Below are 24,462 nucleotides of genomic sequence, written 5' to 3' on the forward strand. Positions count from 1 at the left end.
ACAGGTGCACATTGTGCTGGGGACAATAAAAGGCCACTAAAATGTGCAGTTGTGTCACAACAAAATGCCACAGATGCCTCAAGTTGAGGTAGGGTGCAATTGGCATGCTGACTGCAGGAATGTCCACCAGAGCTGTTGCCAGATAATTGAATGTTAATTTCTCTACCATTAGCCACTGCCAACATCGTTTTAGATAATTTGGAGGTACTTGCAACCGGCGTCACAACCGCGCCCAGGACCTCCCCATCCAGCTTCTTCACCTGCGGGATCATCTGAGACCAGTCACCCAGACAGCTGATGAAACGGAATAGTATTTCTGTGTAATGAAGTCCTTTTGTGGGGAGAAACCCATTCTGATTGGGTGGACCTGGCTCCCCAGTGGATGGGCCTATACCCTCCCAGGCCCACCCATGGCTGCATTCCTGCCCAGTCATGTAAAATCCATAGATTAGGGCCTTATGAATTATTTTAAATGGACTGATTTCCTCAAGTGAACACAGTAAAATCAATTAAATTGTTGCATTTATATTTTTGTTCAGTATGAGTGTATTTTGCCCCCCCCCCCCCCCTCCCTAAGGTTGATTAATATCACTAGCAACAGAATAAACAAATATTGAATGATGTTATCTATGGTAGAGAAGATAATACCCTCTTTCTAATATTGAGCCAATTACCCTCACTGGAGCCAATTACCCTCACTGGAGCCAATTACCCTCACTGGAGCCAATTACCCTCACTGGAGCCAAATATTACTCACTGGAGCCAAATATTACTCACTGGAGCCTTGAAAAAGCACCTGATAATAGGTTACCAGTGCAGCAAGTGCCACTGGCTGTCGGTAGGCTTTCTTAGCTTGGACATTAAGTATGGCAAACCTTTGTTTAACCAGCTAAACAGCTGCTCTTAGCGAACATGTGCTTACAGTTACCTTTCCAGCTAATAGGCTGTTAAGAGTTCACACTTCCTCTTCCAATCATAATGCTGGAAAGTCTAAATAATAACTATTTACCAAATCTCATTTTAAAAAATGTTGATGACTTCAACTTGCCATTATCATTCACCTGATAAGACAAATTTAATAAAAATGTTTTTGCTAATGTATGATGGGGGTCCCTGGGTCACCGGTTTGCCTGAGAGGGGGTGCCTAGGCAAGAAAAGGTTGAAGACCCCTGAACTAGACTATGCAGTCTGAATATAGGACCTGTTGGATGGAAGGTCATGCATGACCTTACCGATACAGTTCACTACTTTGGAAGCCAGAGAAAAGACGTTTGTTCGAAGAAAAAAAATAACATTTATTGTCTAGTAATTTCTTTAGATTTATATTAGCTAGCATTAAGACCATTTAGTGTTTTTTCCTGGTTAGATTATTCTCCATGTAAAAGACATAGCAAACATTTCTGTTATTTCTAAAGCATTTACTGTAAGAAAAGAAATATATACACTTTTTTACAAACGCTCAACCGATAAAAATACAAAGAGAATTAAACTGAACTAATCACACGATAGCAGACATGTAGGATGGGACACGATACTAGGGTGAAGAGTCAGTGTGGGGGCTCATGTCTGGCAGAAAAGCAGGCTAGGGTCAGAGTTTAGGGGTCACAAAGGGTAGAGGTCACCAGGCCATTCACATTCTTCGTCTGTCAAAATAAAAACGTCAATGCTGTTAATTCGGCATATTTGAGGTTTCGGTCCGCATTTCCATCAGTCATTGTTCTGGGGGCTCTGCCCATGGTAATGAATATAGAATGTCCTGTAGGATATCCTGACCCAGGGTCAGCTGTAGGACAGTAGAAAGGTCACGATCATATAGAATGTTCTTTAGGATTCCCTGACCCAGGGTCAGATGTAGGACAGTAAAAAGCCACTTTGGTTTGTCAGTGGCCGATCCACTCACTAGTGCAGTCTAGTAGATGACTTCATAGACAGTGGCCTTCTTATCTCCAGAACCTGTAACTATGTACTTATCATCGACTGAGATGTCACAGCTTAGCACCGACGAAGACTCCTTCGACTACAGAAGAGGAGAGAGAGGTAGAAGGGGGGGGGGGGGGGGGGGGGGTATAGAGGCAAAGATTAGTGAAAGCTTAACACCCAGCCTTGACACAAGATCAAAAAAACATCGGTAGGTAGGCCGATCGGAGAGAACAGACAGGTGTGTGTGTACCTGGAATATACTGGCTCCGTACGGTGTCCTCCACGCATTCAGCAGGTTATCCTTCCCTGTGCTCACAAACCATTTACCTGGTGGCAGAGAGAGCGAGGCAGAGAGAGAGAGCGAGAGAGAGAGCGCTTTAGGAATCACATAAAGCTATGACAGCTAATACTGTAGGGGCCAATACAGAGTACTCAGAGTAGAGGGCTTATAATCACATCAAGTCAGGATTAGAGCTACTGTATATGAGGACACATGGAAACAGAATGTAAGGCTATGGCACGGTCAGATATCACCCGAGGTCAGATATCACCAGAGGTCAGATATCACCAGAGGTCAGATATCACCAGAGGTCAGATATCACCAGAGGTCAGATATCACCAGAGGTCAGATATCACCAGAGGTCAGATATCAGGTCAGAATGTGGAGAAGAAAAGTTCAACAGAATACTTGTATAAAACAGGAAGATTAATACATCACAGTTCAAACTAGAAAATAAAACCACAGATCGAAAGCGAAGATTTTACCCGGCAGGTGGTTAGAGCGTTGGACTAGTAACCGAAAGGTTGCTAGATCGAATCCCTGAGCTAACAAGGTAAAAATCTGTTGTTCTGCCCCTGAACAAGGCAGTTAACACACTGGTCCTAGGCTGTCATTGTAAATAAGAATTTGCTCTTAACTGACTTGCCTAGTTAAAAAAAAAAAAAAAAAAAAAAAAAACAGGATACAGGGAGACAAGTGGATCTGTCATTAAGTTACTGTACACAGCTAACAAGAAGTCATACAGTCATACACAGACCCCGAGGACGTCAGTCATACACAGACCCCGAGGACGTCAGTCATACACAGACCCCGAGGACGTCAGTCATACACAGACCCCGAGGACGTCAGTCATACACAGACCCCGAGGACGTCAGTCATACACAGACCCCGAGGACGTCAGTCATACACAGACCTCGAGGACGTCAGTCATACAGACCTCGAGGACGTCAGTCATACAGACCTCGAGGACGTCAGTCATACAGACCTCGAGGACGTCAGTCATACAGACCTCGAGGACGTCAGTCATACAGACCTCGAGGACGTCAGTCATACAGACCTCGAGGACGTCAGTCATACAGACCTCGAGGACGTCAGTCATACAGACCTCGAGGACGTCAGTCATACAGACCTCGAGGACGTCAGTCATACAGACCTCGAGGACGTCAGTCATACAGACCTCGAGGACGTCAGTCATACAGACCTCGAGGACGTCAGTCATACAGACCTCGAGGACGTCAGTCATACAGACCTCGAGGACATCAGTCATACAGACCTCGAGGACATCAGTCATACAGACCTCGAGGACATCAGTCATACAGACCTCGAGGACATCAGTCATACACAGATCTGGAGACATGGTCTTACCACATGAGGCAAACTGGAGTGAGAGCACACAGCTCTCGTGGAGGTGCAGCTGGTATTTGTCTGGCTTGGTGACATGGAGCACCTCTACATTACTGCTCTCCATCCCCACCGCCAGCCACTCTCCCGTCGGACAGTACCCCAGAGAGAAGATCTGGAGAGAGGGAAGGGCAGAGTGTGTGTGTGTCACTGATGAAGTGGTAAAACAACAACTAGGTGGGTAATCACTGATTGCAGTTTGCGCTATTAAAAGTAAAGTATCGCCTTGTTGTTTCAATAGCATCTCTGCTAGCACACAGTTGTGGCTAATGTCCTGTATATAATGTGTGAATTAACAGGACTGCCTCAGCTGCCACATCAAGAAGCCCAGTCTTTTCGCCTTTACAATTCACTCCTCAGGTATCAAGCCAATATCATCCTGTTCCACGCCAAACCTGTTAATACACTATATTGTGGGGGCGGCAGGGTAGCCTAGTGGTTAGAGCGTTGGACTAGTAACCGAAAGGAGCTGACAAGGTACAAATCTGTCGTTCTGCCCCTGAACAGGCAGTTAACCCACTGTTCCTAGGCCGGCATTGAAATAAGAATTTGTTCTTAACTGACTTGCCTAGTTAAATAAAGGTAAAATAAAAAAATAAAAATTGTGCTGGGCATGTGATAGGTGATCAGTCCTGCATTATTCTGGATTCTCCTGTTATACAAGAAGGTCCTTAAGAATACACCGTTGCAAGGTGACAGTGAGCTGCAACCAAAGTGCATGAGATCCTTCATCACCAGTGATGTGAGATGCCTGTGTGTGTACAGGGTGTGCGTTAACCTGCAGTTTCAAGTCGTGAGTTGTGTTTCTCGGGTGTGTGTGTGTGTCTGTGTGTACCTGTGAGGTGAAGTCGTGCTGCTGCAGCTGGCGTCCCTCCCTCAGGTCCCAGGATCGGACGGTGTTGTCCAGCCCCCCTGTCCACAGCTTGGTCCCATCATTGGAGATGTCAATACAGCTGGCTCCGTCTGTGTGACCCTGGAACTGCCTGTGTTGGACAACACACGTTATCAAATATTATAAACTGGGTCAAGCCCTGAATGCTGATTGGCTGACAGCCATGGTATATCAGACCGTATACCACAGGTATGACAAAACATTTAGTTTTACTGCTCTAACGACGTTGGTAACCAGTTTATAATAGCAATAAGGCTCCTCGGGGGTTTGTAATATATGGACAATATACCACGGCTAACATGCTGACCAGACAGGACACGTCGCGTGTGCGAGCATTGCAAAATAAATGTAGAAATCCATGTTATTCAATTATTGCACCCACACTGCTAGCGTGCGCCAGGGAGCATCTGCGTTGCCAAGAGCTAAAATAGAAGTCATTCCTATTTCTGACGCAGATCACGCTGCAAGTCCTGCTTCTCCCATCTCCTCATTGGTTTATAGAAGCAGGTACCCACGTGCCATCTCCTCATTGGTTATACCCACATGGGTGATTGAAAGACAAACTGTTTTTCAGAGCGTCGTGGTAATACTATGAAAGTTTAGATGCCAATCACCATATAAGTTCAAAGATGAAAAAGCCTGGAAGGAGGAGAGATGACTAGAAACGATTCGGTTGACCGTTTTGTGTGTGGATTAATTGGCAGAGTAGAGGACCTTGTGCATTTCAGGTAAATAACAACTCAATGTTTACATCCCAGGACAAATTAGCTAGCAACAGCAAGATAGCTAAATAGAAAAAATTAGCTAGCATGTGCAAGCTAGCTAGCTAAATTACCAAACATGTTTAATGCTATTCGACCTGTCCCCAAATTAATGTAATTGGTTCAGAGTTTGTTTTGATATTTTAACCTGCGTGTCGTGATCGCGTTTGGTGTAGGGGGGGGGGGCAAAATACATTTATGCACGATGGCGCACGCGCTCAGCCGGTTTGGGTTCCGTGTTAGGGCTGTGTCCGGGTGTTGCGTCGTGCTTAAGAAAAGCCCCTAGCCATGATATATTGGCCATATACCACATCTCCTCGGGCCTTATTGCTTAACTGTACATGGTCCCGTGTGGCCCAGTTGGTAGAGCATAGCGCTTGCAACAACAAGGTTTGTAGGTTCAATTCCCGCTGGGCCCACACCCATATGTACTCATGATTCATTCTCTTTAGATGAAAACGTCAGCATAAAGGATATATATTATATCAATTCAGAACATGCTCAAATACACACACATGATATACGACCAGCTCAAGCACACATGTAACTACACTGTACACTCAGAGGTAATACATGAACATATACAAGTAACTGCCAAAATAAAGGACACGACAGGGCAATGTCTGGAATGGGACACGCCAGGGCAATGTCTGGAATGCCAGGGCAATGTCTGGAATGGGACATGCCAGGGTAATGTCTGGAATGCCAGGGCAATGTCAGGAATGGGACACGCCAGGGTAATGTCTGGAATGCCTGGGCAATGTAGGGAATGGGACATGCCAGGGCAATGTCGGGAATGCCAGGGCAATGTCGGGAATGCCAGGGCAATGTCGGGAATGCCAGGGCAATGTCGGGAATGTCAGGGCAATGTCGGGAATGGGACATGTCAGGGCAATGTCGGGAATGGGACACGCCAGGGTAATGTCTGGAATGCCAGGGCAATGTCGGGAATGGGACACACCAGGGTAATGTCGGGAATGGGACACGCCAGGGTAATGTCGGGAATGCCAGGGTAATGTCTGGAATGGGACACGCCAGGGCAATGTCTGGAATGCCAGGGCAATGTCGGGAATGCCAGGGCATTGTCTGGAATGGGACACGCCAGGGCAATGTCTGGAATGCCAGGGCAATGTTGGGAATGGGACACGCCAGGGCAATGTCTGGAATGGGACATGCCAGGGTAATGTCTGGAATGACAGGGCAATGTCAGGAATGGGACATGCCCCGGTAATGTCTGGAATGCCAGGGCAATGTCAGGAATGGGACACGCCAGGGTAATGTCTGGAATGCCAGGGCAATGTCGGGAATGGGACATGCCAGGGCAATGTCGGGAATGCCAGGGCAATGTCGGGAATGCCAGGGCAATGTCGGGAATGCCAGGGCAATGTTGGGAATGGGACATGCCAGGGTAATGTCAGGAATGCCAGGGCAATGTAGGGAATGCCAGGGCAATGTCGGGAATGGGACACGCCAGGGTAATGTCTGGAATGCCAGGGCAATGTCGGGAATGGGACATGCCAGGGCAATGTCGGGAATGCCAGGGCAATGTCGGGAATGCCAGGGCAATGTCGGGAATGCCAGGGCAATGTCGGGAATGCCAGGTCAATGTCGGGAATGGGACATGCCAGGGTAATGTCAGGAATGCCAGGGCAATGTAGGGAATGCCAGGGCAATGTCGGGAATGGGACATGCTAGGGTAATGTCAGGAATGCCAGGGCAATGTTGGGAATGGGACACGCCAGGGTAATGTCTGGAATGCCAGGGCAATGTTGGGAATGGGACACGCCAGGGTAATGTCTGGAATGCCAGGGCAATGTCGGGAATGGGACACGCCAGGGCAATGTATAGAAAATGAAACACTAGGGTAATGTACACTACCGTTCAAAAGTATAGAATATCTACATAGGTGTACAGAGGCCCATTATCAGCAACCATCACTCCTGTGTTCCAATGGCACGTTGTGTTAGCTAATCCAAGTTTATAATTTTAAAAGGTTAATTGATCATTAGAAAACCCTTTTGCAATTATGTTAGCACAGCTGAAAACTTTTGTGGTGATTAAAGAAGCAATACAACTGGCCTTCTTTAAACTAGTTGAGTATCTCTGAAGCATCAGTATTTGTGGGTTCAATTACAGGCTCAAAATGGGAAGAAACAAAGCACTTTCTTCTGAAACTCAACAGTCTATTCTTGTTCTGTGAAATTAAGGCTATTCCATGAAAGAAATTTCCAAGAAACTGAAGATTTCGTACAAAGCTGTGTACTACTCACTTCACAGAACAGCGCCAAATGGCTCTAACCAGAATAGAAAGAGGAGTGGGAGGCCCCGTTGCACAACTGAGCAAGAGGACAAGTACATTAGAGTGCCTAGCTTGAGAAACAGATGCCTCACAAGTCCTCAACTGGCAGCTTCATTAAATAGTACAAGCAAAACACCAGTCTCAACGTCAACAGTGAAGAGGCGACTCCGGGATGCTGGCCTTCTAGGCAGAGTTGCAAAGAAAAATACATACCTCATACTGACCAATATAAATAAAATATTATGATGGGCAAAAGAAGACCGACACTGGAAAGAGGAACTCTGCCTAGAAGGCCAGAGCATCCCGGAGTCGCCTCTTCACTGTTGACGTTGAGACTGGTGTAAACAATGACTACTATTTTACCTCAGATGTCAACGAAAGTCGGCAGGTAGCCTAGTGGTTAGAGTGTTGGACTAGTAACCGAAAGGTTGATAGATTGAATCCCCAAGCTGACAAGGTAAAAATCTGTTGTTCTGACCCTGAACAAGGCAGTTAACCCAGTGTTCTTAGGGAATCATTGTAAATAAGAATTTGTTATTAACTGACTTGCCTAGTTAAATAAAGGTGTTAAAAAATGTAAAAATCAGAATGACAAAACCTTCAAGAGAGTAATTCCAACATCATGTTGCAGCCAAGGACCCATCACTAACAGAGCCGTTAAAACGAAAGCGCAATGTTTTAGCTAAATTTGATCGAGTTGTCTTTGCTGAGCAATTACACATGTCCATATCCATGAGTTCAACTGACTGACGTGTTTGTCATCCTCTGTGTGTGTACGACAGGCTACAGTCTCATGAGCAGCAGCCAAACGGAGCAGTTGCTACAGCTACTCACATGCAGAGCAGGGGACAGACAGACAAACAGCTAAGGGAGGAAGTTATGAATGTAAAAATTAGCATGGGATGGGACCGGAAAGTTCCATGGTTATAGGACTATTACGGAATGAGGACAGTACAAGACTGAATTTTCACTCGTGTCAACCTCTACCTTGGACACCCTATTAAGAGACTTTATGTTGGTGTTCCCTTTATTTTCGCAGTTACCTGTACAAAAATGTATGTGTATTCACTCAAAGAAAGAAGTTGCCCTTAACCACACATCTAGGAACAGATCACCCTACCCCAATCTTACCTACCACAGTAGGGGGATAATACATTAGCTGACGCTGGACCTGTGCTTAGTAAAGGCTATTCAGTTCTACTTATTACCAACTGGCCATGTATTCTCCTCCCAGTGTTCCTTACCTAACCAGGGTCTGGTTGTGCAGGTCCCAGACAGCGATGTTCCCGTCGCTGCAGCAGGAGAAGCAAACCTTGGAGTCGGGGGAGATGGCCAGCGCGTAGCAGGCGGGGGCAGAGGAGGTCAGCTCCGCCTTGATGCGTGGGGTGGGCGTGGCCAGGTCCCAGATTGACAGCGTGCTAGCCTCGCCCCCCACGATGAGCGTCCGGCCGTCGGGGAGCAGCCGGCACGAGCGGATGTAGTTGTCTCGGTTCTGACACACACACACACACACACTTATTTTTGGTCTCTAATACACAAACTATGAAATAAAGTGGTAGGTATGTGTGTTTTTAAAGATCTCTCTGTAAATAAGCATGACACTACTCAATACATGCGTCAACTGGGTGATTTTGGATAAAAGCGTGTATATTTGTGTAGCACTCACCAGGCAGTCCAGTTGGGACACGGGACTCTTGTTGCCAGGGTGACTGATGTCCCAGACCTTGACGCAGCCTTTGCCGCCCGTGTAGACGTGGCGCGTGGGATTACTGATGGTGACGGCACACACCACCTCGCCGTGGCTCAGAGTGTTGATCTGGCGAGCATGGCGTGGGATGCCCGGGCCCACTAGGGCGTCCGGAGGGAAGGGCACCGGCTGCATCTGTCCATCGGCGCTAACGTGGAAAGAGTAGGCCCTGAGAGGAGGACGAGTTGGAGGAGGAAGAGGGAAGGTGGACTTGAGGCATGGAATACATTTGAGATACAGTGAGCACCAAAAGTATTGGGACAGTGGTCACTGTCTCTGCACACACACACTCACGGTTTGCCTCCAGGGATGCCTGATAAGCTGGGGGGCATTCCAGGCACTCTCATGTGAGGATGAGGGTCAAAGCCCACCTGAGGGAGAACACAGAGAGAGAGAGGGATGAGTACACACTCAAAGATCCATGGGGGCGCACGCGAGCGCACACACAAGAAATTAGGTCAGTTGACAGCGTATTTGGGTCCTACATAAACACAGACACTTAGCCGTTTAGACATGCAATGAGCACATATTATGGGACTGGGATGGAATGAATAAGCGAACACACAAGCACACACCCACCATAGGGGAGCGTCCGTATGCGGCCACGGCGGCAGCAGCCGCAGCACTCATCTGAGGGGACATGTTGTGGAGGCCGGCGTAGGCGGCGCCCGCCAGCTCCCCGTTCATGGTGGCGTGGGGCAGCATTCCGAAAGGCCCGGGGTACGACCCAGGCACCGCCAGCGGGGTCCGCAGACCAGCAGCTAAGGGGTACACAAGAGCTGTTGTCAGATGGGTTAATGGAACTGTATTCAGTCGTATTCATATGATGCCAAAACACATCAACTTTTTTGCTCTGTACTGAAAGAGCTCTCTTCAAAACATGACTGCTGAAATGCAGTTTTGGGGGATTGTATTAAAGGACTAATGATATAAATACCAAAAGAGTGAGTGTAGAATCCCTAACAAAAACCAACATATAATAGTAGGTGGCCTGTAATATCCATGCACCATTTTATTAATTTAGCAGACGTTCTTCTCCAGAGCGACAACTAGGGTTAAGTGCTTCGCTCAAGTGCACAGAGTTGGGGATTCGAAACCCCAAGTGACCTTACAGTTACTGGCCCAACCCTCTTAATGCTAGGCTACCTGCCGCCTTGAAGGCTGTTAGGAAGGCTTGGAAATGGCACGAGGTCAATTCAAAAGGTGTGACTTTTTATCATCTTACTAGGTGGGTGAGGTAGCTCCATGGAGGGGGGCTTGACAAGGCTTGGCCGGAGACTGGGAGTGGCGCTGGGCCCGGGGGTGGAGTCTCCTCTGGGAGTAGGTGTGCTCGACTTCAGCCCAGGCGTACCCGGCTTATCACGCTGCCATGGAAACAGAGGCATTCATTACCCAGATATCACATGACAGACAGAGACAGATAACGAGAGAAAGACAGAGCTGAGATATTCTGCTGAAGGTCAGTTGTGTGTTTCTGTGATCCAGAGTTTAAGTCTTGTTTAGACAGAATTGGGTTAGGTGTATTGAGGGCTTTGGCTACACCCACCATTCCCATCTCTTTGGACTTGAGGGAGGAGGAGCTTGCAGATGAGGCTGTGGAGGCAGGGCTACAGGAGGGGTCCTTCTTCAGGAGACGTGTCTTGTCCAGCCCGTTCTCCCTGGGGGATGGTAGGCGCGTACCATGTGGGGAGGCAGGGTCCTGGAGGGGGGGGTTCATTCACACAGTGACTCACTCAGTGCCCCACTCCCCCCCCATGCGTCCTAAAGAGCACCCCATGTCCTATATAGTGCACTACTTTAGACCAGGCTGGCACCCTAATCCCTATATAGTGCACTACTTTAGACCAGGCTGGCACCCCATGTCCTATATAGTGCACTACTTTAGACCAGGCTGGCACCCTAATCCCTATATAGTGCACTACTTTAGACCAGGCTGGCACCCCATGTCCTATATAGTGCACTACTTTAGACCAGGCTGGCACCCTAATCCCTATATAGTGCACTACTTTTGAGGGGCCCATGACATACATCTATCTTTGAGCCATCTAGCGAGGCCTAACAGAACATTCAGACAGGCATGTACACGTCAGAAAGACACACACGTTACCTCATTGGAGACATCCACCACCAGGTTGTCATCACTCTTCTCTCCATCACTATCCTGTGGGGACAAACAGGGTCTCAGTCACCGCACACACACACACATTTTATTGTGTTACTTTTTAGTATTTTTTTTAACTTTAGTTTATTTGGTAAATATTTTCTCAACTCTTCTTGAACTGCACTGTTAGTTAAGGGCTTGTATGTAAACATTTCACATGTTGTATTCGGCACATGTGACAATTTGATTTAACACATATCACCCTCACAGCTGCTGCTTACATAATGACTGGAGTCCTTGTCCTCCACTTTTCTCTTCTTGGTGTCGTTGGCAAAATCTGGTCCGTTGCGCCGCTTGTCTGAGTTACGCAAACTGTCAGCAACCAGCAGGGTATTACTCTGCCAAAGACAGGAGGAGGAGGAAGGGATGAGACATGACATTCTACAGGCCACTGCCCTAGGTACAGATCAGCTTCCCTTCATCCCAATGCTAACCTAACATTCGTGGGGAAATCAGCATCAAGGTTCTCCAACCAGGTTCCCGGAGAGAGACCATCCTGTTGGTTTTCACTCCAACCCGGTTCTTGTAGAGAGACCATCATGTTGGCTTTCACTCCAACCCGGTTCCTGGAGAGAGACCATCCTGTTGGTTGTTTTTGTCTCTCTCCAGGAACCGGGTTGGAGTGAAAACCAACAGGATGGTCTCTCTCCAGGAACCGGGTTGGAGTGAAAACCAACAGGATGGTCTCTCTCCAGGAACCGGGTTGGAGTGAAAACCAACAGGAGGGTCTCTCTCCAGGAACCGGGTTGGAGTGAAAACCAACAGGAGGGTCTCTCTCCAGGAACCGGGTTGGAGTGAAAACCAACAGGAGGGTCTCTCTCCAGGAACCGGGCTGGAGTGAAAACCAACAGGATGGTCTCTCTCCAGGAACCGGGTTGGAGTGAAAACCAACAGGATGGTCTCTCTCCAGGAACCGGGTTGGAATGAAAACCAACAGGAGGGTCTCTCTCCAGGAACCGGGTTGGAGTGAAAACCAACAGGATGGTCTCTCTCCAGGAACCGGGTTGGAGTGAAAACCAACAGGATGGTCTCTCTCCAGGAACCGGGTTGGAGTGAAAACCAACAGGATGGTCTCTCTCCAGGAACCGGGTTGGAGTGAAAACCAACAGGATGGTCTCTCTCCAGGAACCGGGTTGGAGTGAAAACCAACAGGATGGTCTCTTTCCAGGAACCGGGTTGGAGTGAAAACCAACAGGATGGTCTCTCTCCAGGAACCGGGTTGGAGTGAAAACCAACAGGATGGTCTCTCTACAGGAACCGGGTTGGAGTGAAAACCAACAGGAGGGTCTCTCTCCTGTCTGTCAGTCTTCAGTCAAAACCCTCACGTCAAGGAGGGGGTGGTGGGCTGACACATAGCAGAGAAGACGCTGATTAGAGGAGTTCTGACGCTTTATCAGTGCTCCCTCTCCTGGCCCTGTCCAGCTATTACTGCTGTAGCTAAAGGGCAGTGTGTGTGTGTGTGTGTGTGAGAGACTCACTTCCACAACCCCTCCCCTCCTCCCCTGGCTAACAGATTCCATTGTGTGTGGATTAGCCCATCATGTTGGAGTCCATTTAGGCCTGACGCTGTCAATGAAATGTGCATCCAGGAGCAGCAGAGCACACACACAGAGAGAGAGAGAGAGCCCCAATAGACAGGCAGGGCAAGGGGCCTCCTCCCCTCTTCCTCCCCCTGCCTCTCCCTCTTAGCCCCCAGCCAAAGGTTCCTTCAAAGTCTCCCTCCCAGGGGAACATTATTTAAAGGCTTTAGAAAGCAGAGCACTGACCCACAAAACACAAGCAATTTCCCCACTGTCTCTCAGGTCATGACGCTCTAGCCCCCCCCCCCCCGACCGGCAGTATTAAACACAATGAGGCCCTTTAAGCGCAGGATCAGCAGAGTGTGTGCGTGGGGGGGGGGGGGGGGCAATCTGCTCACTGAGGTGTTTATTGCACACAACAATGCCGGGCAGTGGAGGGCGAGAGCTCCTGTCATTGTGTGTGTGCGTGCGTGTGCACGTCTGTGTATGTGCACGTCTGTGTATGTGCGTGTATGAGGGCTCTGCTAATGCCCTCATTTGGAGAGAGCGCCAAACAGTCCAGGGCAGATCCAGTAACGGCAGGCAGCCTAACACCCCAGCCCCCTCCCACCCTGCCATGATGTTAACCTCAGAAAACACACATACTTAAAGGCCATGGATGCATTTCTAAATGAAGGCCAGTTTGACATGAGAATGGGAGAAAGGGAGGTGAATCAAAGCAAGGATGGTGGGTGGCACAGAGCTGTGTCTGTGTGAGTGAAAGATAGTGAGTGGGCTTAAGGAATGATTAGCAGGGGTTAACATCAAAAGTGCTAAGGGGGAAACTAGATGGCTTGTACTTTGTGGTGCAAAGTAGCATCAGGTCCCCTAGCAACCAGGGACTAGTTGACTCTCTCTCCTATCATATCATCTAGGAGGGGTATGATGCTTTATTTCAGGACTAGTTGACTCTCTCATATCGATCATCTAGGAGGGGTATGATGCTTTATTTCAGGACTAGTTGACTCTCTCCTATCATATCATCTAGGAGGGGTATGATGCTTCATTTCAGGACTAGTTGACTCTCTCATATCGATCATCTAGGAGGGGTATGACGCTTTATTTCAGGACTAGTTGACTCTCTCCTATCATATCATCTAGAAGGGGTATGATGCTTTATTTCAGGACTAGTTGACTCTCATATATCATCTAGGAGGGATTTGATGCTTTATTTCAGGACTAGTTGACTCTCTCCTATCATATCATCTAGGAGGGGTATGATGCTTTATTTCAGGACTAGTTGACTCTCTCTCCTATCATATCATCTAGGAGGGGTATGATGCTTTATTTCAGGACTAGTTGACTCTCTCATATTGATCATCTAGGAGGGGTATGATGCTTTATTTCAGGACTAGTTGACTCTCTCTCCTATCATATCATCTAGGAGGGGTATGATGCTTTATTTCAGGACTAGTTGACTCTCTCATATCGATCATCTAGGAGGGGTATGATGCTTTATTTCAGGACTAGTTGACTCTCTCTCCTATCATATCATCTAGGAGGGGTATGATGCTTTATTTCAGGACTAGTTGACTCTCATATCGATCATCTAGGAGGGGTATGATGCTTTATTTCAGGACTAGTGGACTCTCTCATATCGATCATCTAGGAGGGGTATGACGCTTTATTTCAGGACTAGTTGACTCTCTCTCCTATCATATTATCTAGGAGGGGTATGATGCTTTATTTCAGGACTAGTTGACTCATATATCATCTAGGAGGGGTATGATGCTTTATTTCAGGACTAGTTGACTCTCATATATCATCTAGGAGGGATTTGATGCTTTATTTCAGGACTAGTTGACTCTCTCATATATCATCTAGGTATGACGCTTCATTTCAGGTATTTAACTTGCGCTTGCCAAGGCTGCAGCCATAGGTAACAGGAAGTACTTACTGTGCCTGGCTCTCTCTCTGTTCCCATAGCAACGATGACACACAGCATCAAGGTGTCGAGGACACCAGGGCGCACACGAGGGAGGCATGGAAAACACACAAAAAGAAACAGAGAGAAAAATAAAATAATTAGAATCCAGAGCCGTGCACTTGTTGTTTTCAGTATATTTATTATTAACAAACCCAATGATAACACAGTCCAGTCCGTTCTCCTCCCTCTGTCTGGCTACGTGGGCGAGCCAGACAGACTCCTCCTCAGATGCAGGCCCAGCAACAAGGCCGGGTGGGTCTCACCTCTCAGGTGCTCGGTCTCCACTGGGTGTTTCCTGTCCTCTTTGCTGGCCAGGTGGGGTGGCGGCACCACCAGGGCACTGGACAGGGCGAGAAGACTGGCTCCTCCCCCCAAATGGGCCGGGTGGAGCCCCGCGGGATGGGGTGTGAGGGGGACATGGGAGCTGTGCGCGTGGGACAGGTGCTGCTGCTACAGGAGAGAGGAAATCAATTACTAATTTATAAATCAATCAATACTCCCCAATCCACATGAAAGTGTGTCAATCAATAGAACAAGCCATTAACACACTGATGGAGCAGAGTGATCAATGTGAAAACCTAGAGGAATTCATGATCCTTCTGTGTTTCATCCAGAGCAGCTTTCTACGATGTGGCCTTCTTACAAATAATGGCAGAGCCATAATCCTCTCCCTTCAACACACACTATATTTCTACACACACACACACACACACACACACACACAGAGAGAGAGAACAATACTGACAGCTGGGATCACAGCCCAGAGCTTGAAGAGGAAGGGAGGAGGGGGTTGGAGAGCCCCAGCTGCTGCCTGCGGGCCAGGGAGGGAGGGAGGGTGGGGAGGAGAGGAGGGCTCTGGTGGATTGGGGGCGTTTAGCTGTCAGGTCTCGGTCTCTTTCACACCAAATCAGGCGCTCGTCTGAGCGTGAAATGCCTTTGTGTTCCAAAACATCATTATTGCGTCTTCAGAAAGTAGCCGCAGGAATCAAACCTCTGAGATTTGCCGTGGGGGGAGGGGGAGGGAGGGTCTCGGCGGGAGAGTGGGGGAGGGGCGGTGGTGAAGGTCAACCCTTCTCTTTATCTCTAATTGACTAAGCCACACCCCCCCACCCCCCTTCTCAGAACCACAGGAGAGAGACGCCACAGCACTCTAACCCCATACCTACTCTTTCACAGCGCTAATCCCTGGGCTTGCCCGCCAAACACACACATACCACTGAGCCCTTGTTCCATGTGCCAAAACAGCATGGCAAGGAGCGCTCGCTCACACACATGCAAACACACACACCTCCCCCCCACTGGTGAGAGTAAATGGAGGGGAAGTATTGGTGGAGGCGGGGGGAGCCTGTGTGTCAGGGGGTGTTAGGGTGAGCCGTGGAGGGAGGGGTGAGGGTGTCCATGCTTCATTACACTCATTTAACACACACAAACACGGTGACTGACAGCTTGGTGGGGGGGGACCAGACTCTCAAACCCACTTTATACACACTGGAATCCTGCAATTAAGACTCAAATGGCAACCGCCACCCCCACCACAGCCATCAAACCCACCTCCCCCACCACCTCAGCCTCCCCCTCTTCCAAAGCCTCACAGAACCGTTGAGAAAATCCAAACAGCCAACACACAGCAGCTACGCATGTTGTTATGGTTACCAAACACAGCAGCAGCTACGCACGTTGTTATGGTTACCAAACACAGCAGCAGCTACGCATGTTGTTATGGTTACCAAACACAGCAGCAGCTATGCTGCTGGGCTCCCGAGTGGCGCATTGGTCTAAGGCAAAGCATCTCAGTGCTAGAGGTGTCACTACAGACACCCTGGTTCGAATACAGGCTGTATCACAACCTGGATTCCGGGTACCATAGGGCGGGGCACAATTGGCCCAGCGTCGTCCGGGTTTTGCCGGTGTAGGCCGTCATTGGAAATAAGAATTTGTTCTTAACTGACTTGCCTAGTTAAATAAAGGTTAAATAAAATAAATATAAATAAATAAATAAAAATATGCATGTTGTTATGGTTACCAAACACAGCAGCAGAATATCCCGGTAAAGAACTGTCACAGACATGTCGACATTTCACTAATAGCATGCCACACATACACACACTCTCACAGTACACACACAGGAAGTTGCAGTAGAGTGTATTTACAGTGGATGGTAGGCCGGGAAGTCCCCGTACCCCAATGATGGCGTTGAGTTCAGCCATGGTGACCTGCTTGGCTCTCTCTACCGCCTGGACCACCTGCTGCTGGTGCTGCATGGGCACACACAGCGTTACACACGTAATATCCTGGGCCTACTACACAAAATGTACTGACAACATATATGCACACACACACACACACACACTTACCTCCTGTGAGAGGAAGGGGATGACTTGTGCACAGATGGTGTTGAGCCTCTTGGCAATCTCTGTCTGTTGGATGGAGTAGAGAGAGGATGGATGGATCAGTATGGATAGTGCAGTGACCATCACAGCTTAGAAGATACATCCAGCAGTGCCTAGGGCACCAAGGTTGCTAGGTGCCAGGTGCACGGTGTAGCCTCCGACACATTGGTGCGGCTGGCTTCCGGATTGGATGCGCGCTGTGTTAAGAAGCAGTGCGGCTGATTGGGTTGTGTAACGGAGGACGCATGACATTCAACCTTCGTCTCTCCCGAGCCCGTACAGGAGTTGTAGCGATGATGATAGTAGCTACTACAACAATTGGACACCACGAAATTGGGGAGAAAAAAGGGGTAAAAAAAAAATAATTAAAAAAAAAGAAAATAAAAGTCTAAATTAATTAACTAAGTCTTATTTTGTAGTCAAACTAAGATTATTTAAAAGCTGCAATATGTAACTTTTTGGGCGACCCAACCAAATTCATTTAGGACATCTCCAGCATCACATGCACACTAGGGTTTACCGATATTTGGTCAGATCTGTCATTCTCATTGAAAGCAAGTCTAAGATGCAGTAGATCTGTTCTATATGCGCTATTTCTGTGCTAAGTCTTAAGTTTTGTTTTTACCTTTGGTTTTGTACACCAGTTTCAAACAGCTGAAAATACAATATTTTTGGTTATGGAAATCTTCTCTCACAGCGGTTTAGATGGTACAATGATTCTGTACACTATACTTGCTTGTTTTGTCACAAACTGAAGTTTTATCAACCAGGAAATGGTGGCGAGATCATAGTAATGAGAATGTGACAATTATTTCGGAAATAAAAACTAACATTTGAATTATCTAGTCATTAACACTGCAAAACGATTATATCGGATATCGTATATTAGGAGTAGCATAGGGTAGAAGAGGGCTGACCAAATATCGGTAAACCCTAGTGTGCATGTGATGCTGGAGATGTCCTGAAGGATAGCCAGACATGTCTAACTGCTTTCAGGACCAACTGCCGCCATCTGTCAAGATATAGGATCAACGCTGTATTGGTCCAGGTCTTTATCTCAATGAGACCTACCAAGTTAAATAAAGGAACATTTTAAAACATTTAAACAGTCAATATGGGTATGAGTAACTCCATAAACAATTCACTGGAGAGAGGGCTAGTTAACAGCTTGCTGCCTGCCACAGTTCTCAGAAAACACACGCACCATACACACACACAGCAATGAATCATACCGAGGCTCCTGCCTTGCTATCATGTCAGCCTTAGATTAAGTTTCACCCTCTGCCTTGCTCCTATTCCCATCGATGCTTTAAGATAATCTCATCACTCCTAATTTAATTTCGTCCCACTCATATCCATGGCTGGGCATCCGGCCCCCCGGAGGTGACTGCGATTGGCTGGATACCCTATACCCCCACGGAGGCTGCAAATCAGATGATGCAGCTCAAATTACATATCGTCCAATCAAATTGATCTGAGGCGGGTCAGGGTACAGGGGGAATTAGAGGAGCCTTCGAACGCAGTAATAGGACATTACACACACACACATACACACACACAAACACACACTCACAGACAGACAGACACACACAAACACATCCCATTTTCTTTTGAAAAGCAAGTGAGAAATGGAGTCAGGGCCCATGGGCCGTATGTATTGAGCTTCTCAGAGCAGGAGTGCTGACCTAGATCAGACGCTTGATACATACAGATCTCTGTGATATCAGATGCTGGCTACATTATCAGAAAAGATCCTCCAGCCAATCTTCTAGCAGCCCAGCCTTTGTGACACGCCCTAGAAAGAGCCAGCCTCACCGGTTTCCCGTTAGTACACCTGCTTCTGTCTGCTGCTGAGCTCGTAGAACCACAGCAGCTGACCTAGAATACACCTGCCTAGCTCCTAGAACCACAGCAGCTGGCCTATAATACACCTGCCTAGCTCCTAGAACCACAGCAGCTGGCCTAGAATACACCTGCCTAGCTCCTAGAACCACAGCAGCTGGCCTAGAATACACCTGCCTAGCTCCTAGAACCACAGCAGCTGGCCAAGAATACACCTGCCTTGCTCCTAGAACAACAGCAGCTGGCCAAGAATACACCTGCCTTGCTCCTAGAACCACAGCAGCTGGCCTAGAATACACCTGCCTAGCTCCTAGAACCACAGCAGCTGGCCTAGAATACACCTGCCTAGCTCCTAGAACCACAGCAGCTGGTCTAGAATACACCTGCCTAGCTCCTAGAACCACAGCAGCTGGCCTAAATACACCTGCCTAGCTCCTAGAACCACAGCAGCTGGCCTAGAATACACCTGCCTAGCTCGTAGAACCACAGCAGCTTGCCTAGAATACACCTGCCTAGCTCCTAGAACCACAGCAGCTGGCCTAGAATACACCAGCCTAGCTCCTAGAACCACAGCAGCTGGCCTAGAATACACCAGCCTAGCTCCTAGAACCACAGCAGCTGGCCTAGAATACACCTGCCTGGCTCCTAGAACACACCTGCCTAGCTCCTAGAATAACAGCAGCTGGCCTAGAATACACCTGCCTAGCTCCTAGAAACACAGCAGCTGGCCTAGAATACACCTGCCTGGCTCCTAGAATACACCTGCCTAGCTCCTAGAACCACAGCTCCTGGAATATACCTGTAAGCCAAGAAAAGACCTGCTTCTCCCACTGTGCTTTCCCAGAAGCGAAGCACCATCGCTGAGTGGTATTCTTAGCCGGCAGATAGGTGCTGCAGGCCGGGAATAGGCTGAGTTCCAAGACACTTTGGGCACTAAACCCACAGGAGAGCATTAACAGGGATTCATTAAGGAACGGTTAAGGGAATCATTGCGCGACCCAGAGCCTGAGGCCCAAGTGGGTCAGAGGAGCCAGAAAATCAATGGGCCAATAAAAGTCCCTCACCTCACCCATTTCTTACCCAACCCAACCCCAGGAGACAGACAGCGTGGAGGTTCACACATGCCAGGGGCTTTACAACGAGAGGATGGCCTTTGGCCATGGAGCAGACTTCAGCTCTGATTCAGAACAATAACCAGTATGGTGGTAGGTGACACAACGAATCGCACATCGAAATCATGGCAAGTTGTCGAGTCATCAGCTAGTATATCAGTGACGAGGGCCATAGGTCAGAGGGCCTGCCAGGTGGCAGAGAGAGAGAGAGCCCTACATGAACTAGGAGGACATGTTGAATTCCAGATCTACCCTGAACCCAAAGGCACTTCTGGATCTATACTACACCTGAGGGCTGGATAGGCTAAACTTCCCTCTAGCCTATCAGAGGGCAAGATGGAGCTAGACCTAATACCATACTGCTTCATTAAAACTGAATAAAGACGTTCAGGTCTACATAAAGTGGGTAGGTGTAGGGGTTAAGGATAGGTTTGGAATTCAGCCCCAATACCCTAATATGAGCAGCAGGAGAATGGGTCTGCACTCCACTCTCCTCCAACTTCATTCAATCAGGCAGCGGTGCAGACAGAGGGGAGGCAGGCCTGGGGCTGGTGTGGCCAGAGCAACTGGCCACAGTGTGGCAGGGGCAGGGATACAGCTCTCACAATACCACCCTCTACTGAGACAATGAGCAGAAATGACATCTTCCCCACAATAGGAGGCATGCATTACTATCAGACACCGAGAGACAGACAGCAAGAGAGAGAGAGACTGACAGCAAGAGACAGAGAGAGACAGACAGCGAGACAACGAGAGACAGACAGCGAGACAACGAGAGACAGACAGCGAGACAACGAGAGACAGACAGCGAGAGACAGGGACAGCGAGCGACACAGAGCGAGACCACACATAATTCTTCCTCAGCAAACCACCCAGGCTATTCCACCTCCAATTTCCTCTGTCCTGACCAATCGATTTCTGTGGTAATTACTGGTAAATGCTGTGAGCCAGAGTGCTCTGTTCCTGTGGGGCAAGCCTGTGTGTGTATTGAGGAAGAGTGCTCCTCTGCATTTTCTCGATAAAGGACTCTGTGATTGATTCCCATGCCCTCCCCAGCACAGCCTCTTCAATGCAATAAAACAGGCTACTCCCCCAGACAGTACCAATCAATCAACAGAGTAATTCATCCTGCCTCTGAGCTCGTACCACCAGGTCTAACTTGAGAGAGAAACAGAGCACCATCCATCACTGATAAACCCTCACACACACACACACACACACAACTATCCTGGCAGGCTAAAAGCCCATTTTCTGCGTGAACACACACACACACACACTATAGGAAATAGTAAGAGCGAGTGTGAGCAAGGCTTACCTGTTTATGCATTTCAATGTTCAGCCCATAAGACATTTCATAGTACTGTGGATGACAGAGTTGTAATCATTAGGCTGACAGTTTACTTCCCTTTCCTCTATCTTAAAGAGAGGGCTAGTTAACAGCTTTACCTTTTCAAAGAGTATCGTAAGGCATCTCAGTCAGTCTCCCCACCCTAACACCACTTGTCTTTTCCTACTAGCACTGACCCAGCTGATAGCTACTTTGAGGGAAGATGTACTTGCTATGACTGTGATATGTGGTTATCTCACCAAGCTATCTTAAGATGAATGCACTAAATGTAAGTCACTTTGGATAACGGCATCTGCTAAACAACTAAAATGCAAAAAGGACAAAACAACCTCAGAATGTAGATATAGATAGAGCTAATGTAGTGGAAATCAATGTGTGTGCGTAGGCCTGTTTGTGTGTGTAAGCAAAAAATTTACATTGACAGTATGCTTGGAATGTGGCGATAGTATCAATCCAGACAGTGATAGTGCGTTATTAACATCTAGAATGTGTGTGCTGATTGGACTCACCATAACATAGTGCCTCTGCATCTCTGTCTTCTCACTGGCCAGCTTCTCACACTCCAGTTTCAAACTGCCGAGGACAGAGACACTATCAAAATAAAACAGGACGCCGCATAGCCACCACCACCACCAATCCTGAACACATACCCAGAAGACATTCCAAATGTAGTTCAGATAAACATATCTAACGTGGTCTATAGGGCAGAGCGGCATGGTCTGGAAAACCTCTTGGAATCATGCAGGACCAATATTTGTTTACCTGCTGCATAGGCCATTAAGACATTCTAGGTCATATGGCTATGATAGCAGCAGTCTAGCCTACTGCCTGCTACTGTTATCATGCAGGGCACTTCATCGCTCTCCTCTCCCCCTCCCCAGTCCCACATATGGCAACATGCACAGTTGCACACATGGGGAAAATAAGAGGTGATTTATGAAAATCTGACCTCGACTCTACCCTCTGGCTTAAGCACATCAGCATGGCTTAGACCTACCACAGTCTGAGCACAAAAAGTGTGACACTGGCCTCGGAGGGTATATGGGTGGGTGGATTGTGTGTGGGGGTGGGTTGTGTGTGAACAGCCACTCACCTGTGGTACTGGGCTTGGAGGAACTGGAACTCCTCTTTGATGCGGTCCAGTGACTCTGGAATGGTGAATTTGAAAGGTTGGCCCGGGGCCTGGTGGGGCGTCTAACAAAATAAAATAAAAAGCCACATCACTCAATACCTGACCGTTTGTTTCTGCATCATAGATGTAGGCTAATTAGCAGTGAATTACAAACAGCAATAGAGCATCCAAGTGCGATGTGCGCTGCCAAGTGCGATGTGCGCCTAGCCCCAATTACCGAGAGTGCATCATGTTAAACTCATTACAGAACTGTTACAGGCTGACAGCCTCTAAGCCAAAGACAAACAAAGGGGCTTCGCCCGACATCCGGGACCGACCCGCCATCGCCGGTATACAGAATGGTTCGACATGACAAATGAGTGCAGAGAACCTGCGGATGGGGGATGCGTTTCACTGGCCAACCTTACCGGGTGTCGACCCTGGGGGAACATCGTTCTACCTCCGCAGACGTCCTCTTCCTAAAAAAACGTCTGGTATCAAAATAGGGACCGGTGTGGGGATGCTCCACCTTACGATAAATGCATCCTAGGTCCTTCCGAGACTGGCCGTAAAATGACACAGAACGTCCGACCGTTTGTCCTCCTAGATCTCCAGTCAACTCCTCAACAGCGGTGACCCGGCGACTGATGCGCGGAAGAATACTATTTCTTTACTCCAGCATACGACCATGTATCAACCGTAAAAACAAGGGATACGGTCATCCAGAGGAAAAGAACAAGAGTGGTCTTCCTCTGTTGTAGGCTGTGTGATCCTGTCCACGCAGAAATATCCGAATAGCCGAAACTCCAGTTGTAGTCAACGGAGCCAAGACCACAACGCGCTCAGGGAAGAAGCGTAGGCTACTAGAACAAATCCACATAAGTTAATTGTAACTTGACTTGCCGTGGTAGCTTGTGGTGAATGCTCAACATAAATTACTATTCGTTATCCGAATAATAGCCTGTACTCGATGAAACGTAAGATTGAAGTATTTTCCAGTCTAAAGAAAGGTTTCGTAAGGGGAAAATGTTGTTAGTTTTGATAATAACTCCCACTATCAGCGCAACAATGTAGCGTCAAGCCTCGCTTTACCCCAATGGCAACTTTCTCACGCGGTTTCACACTCCCCCAGCTAACCAGAAAAGGAACTGCCCCCGAAAATGTACACGGACCAATAGGGATTGTCTTTCCACGTGGGATAATGACGCAATATGTAGACTCCACCACTAGATTTCCTCTAAATGCATTCAAGTCTGTCGATTATTTTGAGCTACACAGACACCAGCCAATCCGAGTGATGGATAGGTTTAGCAAGGAGTAGAACACAAGGCGGCTAGTGTACTGGATGGAGAGTGACAGATCTCAGCTGTCAATCAAAGTAACGTGGCGACATCAGAGGTCCTTAAAGGAGCACACACATGCACAAATAAGCTATTTTATTAAAGATATTTTGTATCACTGCCTTTTCCCCTGCTATAGTTATGTCGTAAAATAGTTCCAGGTTATTCTGTAGGTTCAGCATGGGAACCCATGGCGTCCTGTCCTGTGCAAGGCTCCAAGAGTGCCGTGACCTGCCCTGACCTCTAGCTCATCTGGGTCCATAAGAGAGATACACGTGACCCAGTGTGACCTTTCCATCACATAGTCTGGTGGACGATAATGTGGAGATAGGTTCACTATCAGCCTGAGCTCCAGGAGAATTGAGGGAATTC

The 24,462-nt window shown here is 48.0% G+C and overlaps 1 protein-coding gene across 4 annotated transcripts; it reads right to left on the reverse strand.

The window, feature by feature from the left end:
- Positions 1–1,270: 1,270 nt before the first annotated feature.
- Positions 1,271–23,904, reverse strand: LOC110525269 (TLE family member 1, transcriptional corepressor). Of its 4 annotated transcripts, none has more exons than XM_036979414.2 (20): positions 23,179–23,904; positions 22,733–22,833; positions 22,149–22,212; positions 21,607–21,651; positions 17,302–17,364; positions 17,098–17,202; positions 15,211–15,397; positions 14,918–14,934; positions 11,683–11,799; positions 11,408–11,461; positions 10,847–10,999; positions 10,526–10,664; positions 9,880–10,061; positions 9,595–9,671; positions 9,220–9,469; positions 8,798–9,045; positions 4,437–4,584; positions 3,566–3,716; positions 2,171–2,247; positions 1,271–2,017 (listed from the first exon to the last, which is right to left on the reverse strand). In XM_036979414.2, the coding sequence occupies exons 1-20, from the start codon at positions 23,200–23,202 to the stop codon at positions 1,910–1,912; spliced, it is 2,310 nt and encodes a 769-aa protein (XP_036835309.2). In that variant the 5' UTR covers positions 23,203–23,904; the 3' UTR covers positions 1,271–1,909. The 4 variants fall into 4 exon arrangements, with proteins under 4 accessions (XP_036835309.2, XP_090093139.1, XP_090093141.1 ...); XM_090237013.1 differs by having other exon boundaries at positions 9,880–10,079; XM_090237015.1 differs by having other exon boundaries at positions 15,166–15,397.
- Positions 23,905–24,462: the final 558 nt, after the last annotated feature.

This window comes from Oncorhynchus mykiss, chromosome 6, assembly GCF_057628025.1.
Source record: "Oncorhynchus mykiss isolate SJ-2025 chromosome 6, ASM5762802v1, whole genome shotgun sequence".
NCBI classification, from domain to species: domain Eukaryota; kingdom Metazoa; phylum Chordata; class Actinopteri; order Salmoniformes; family Salmonidae; genus Oncorhynchus; species Oncorhynchus mykiss.

What these genes read in the sequence shown, in the direction of transcription:
- LOC110525269 (XM_090237015.1), bottom strand. Translation starts at nt 23,202, where the DNA reads ATGTTCCCCCAGGGTCGACACCCG. An exon ending in AGCACGACTTCACCTCACAG is followed by an intron (nt 3,717 to 4,436) that starts GTACACACAGAC and finishes CCCTCTCTCCAG; the next exon opens with ATCTTCTCTCTGGGGTACTG. An exon ending in ACTCCAGTTTGCCTCATGTG is followed by an intron (nt 2,248 to 3,565) that starts GTAAGACCATGT and finishes CTCTGCCACCAG; the next exon opens with GTAAATGGTTTGTGAGCACA.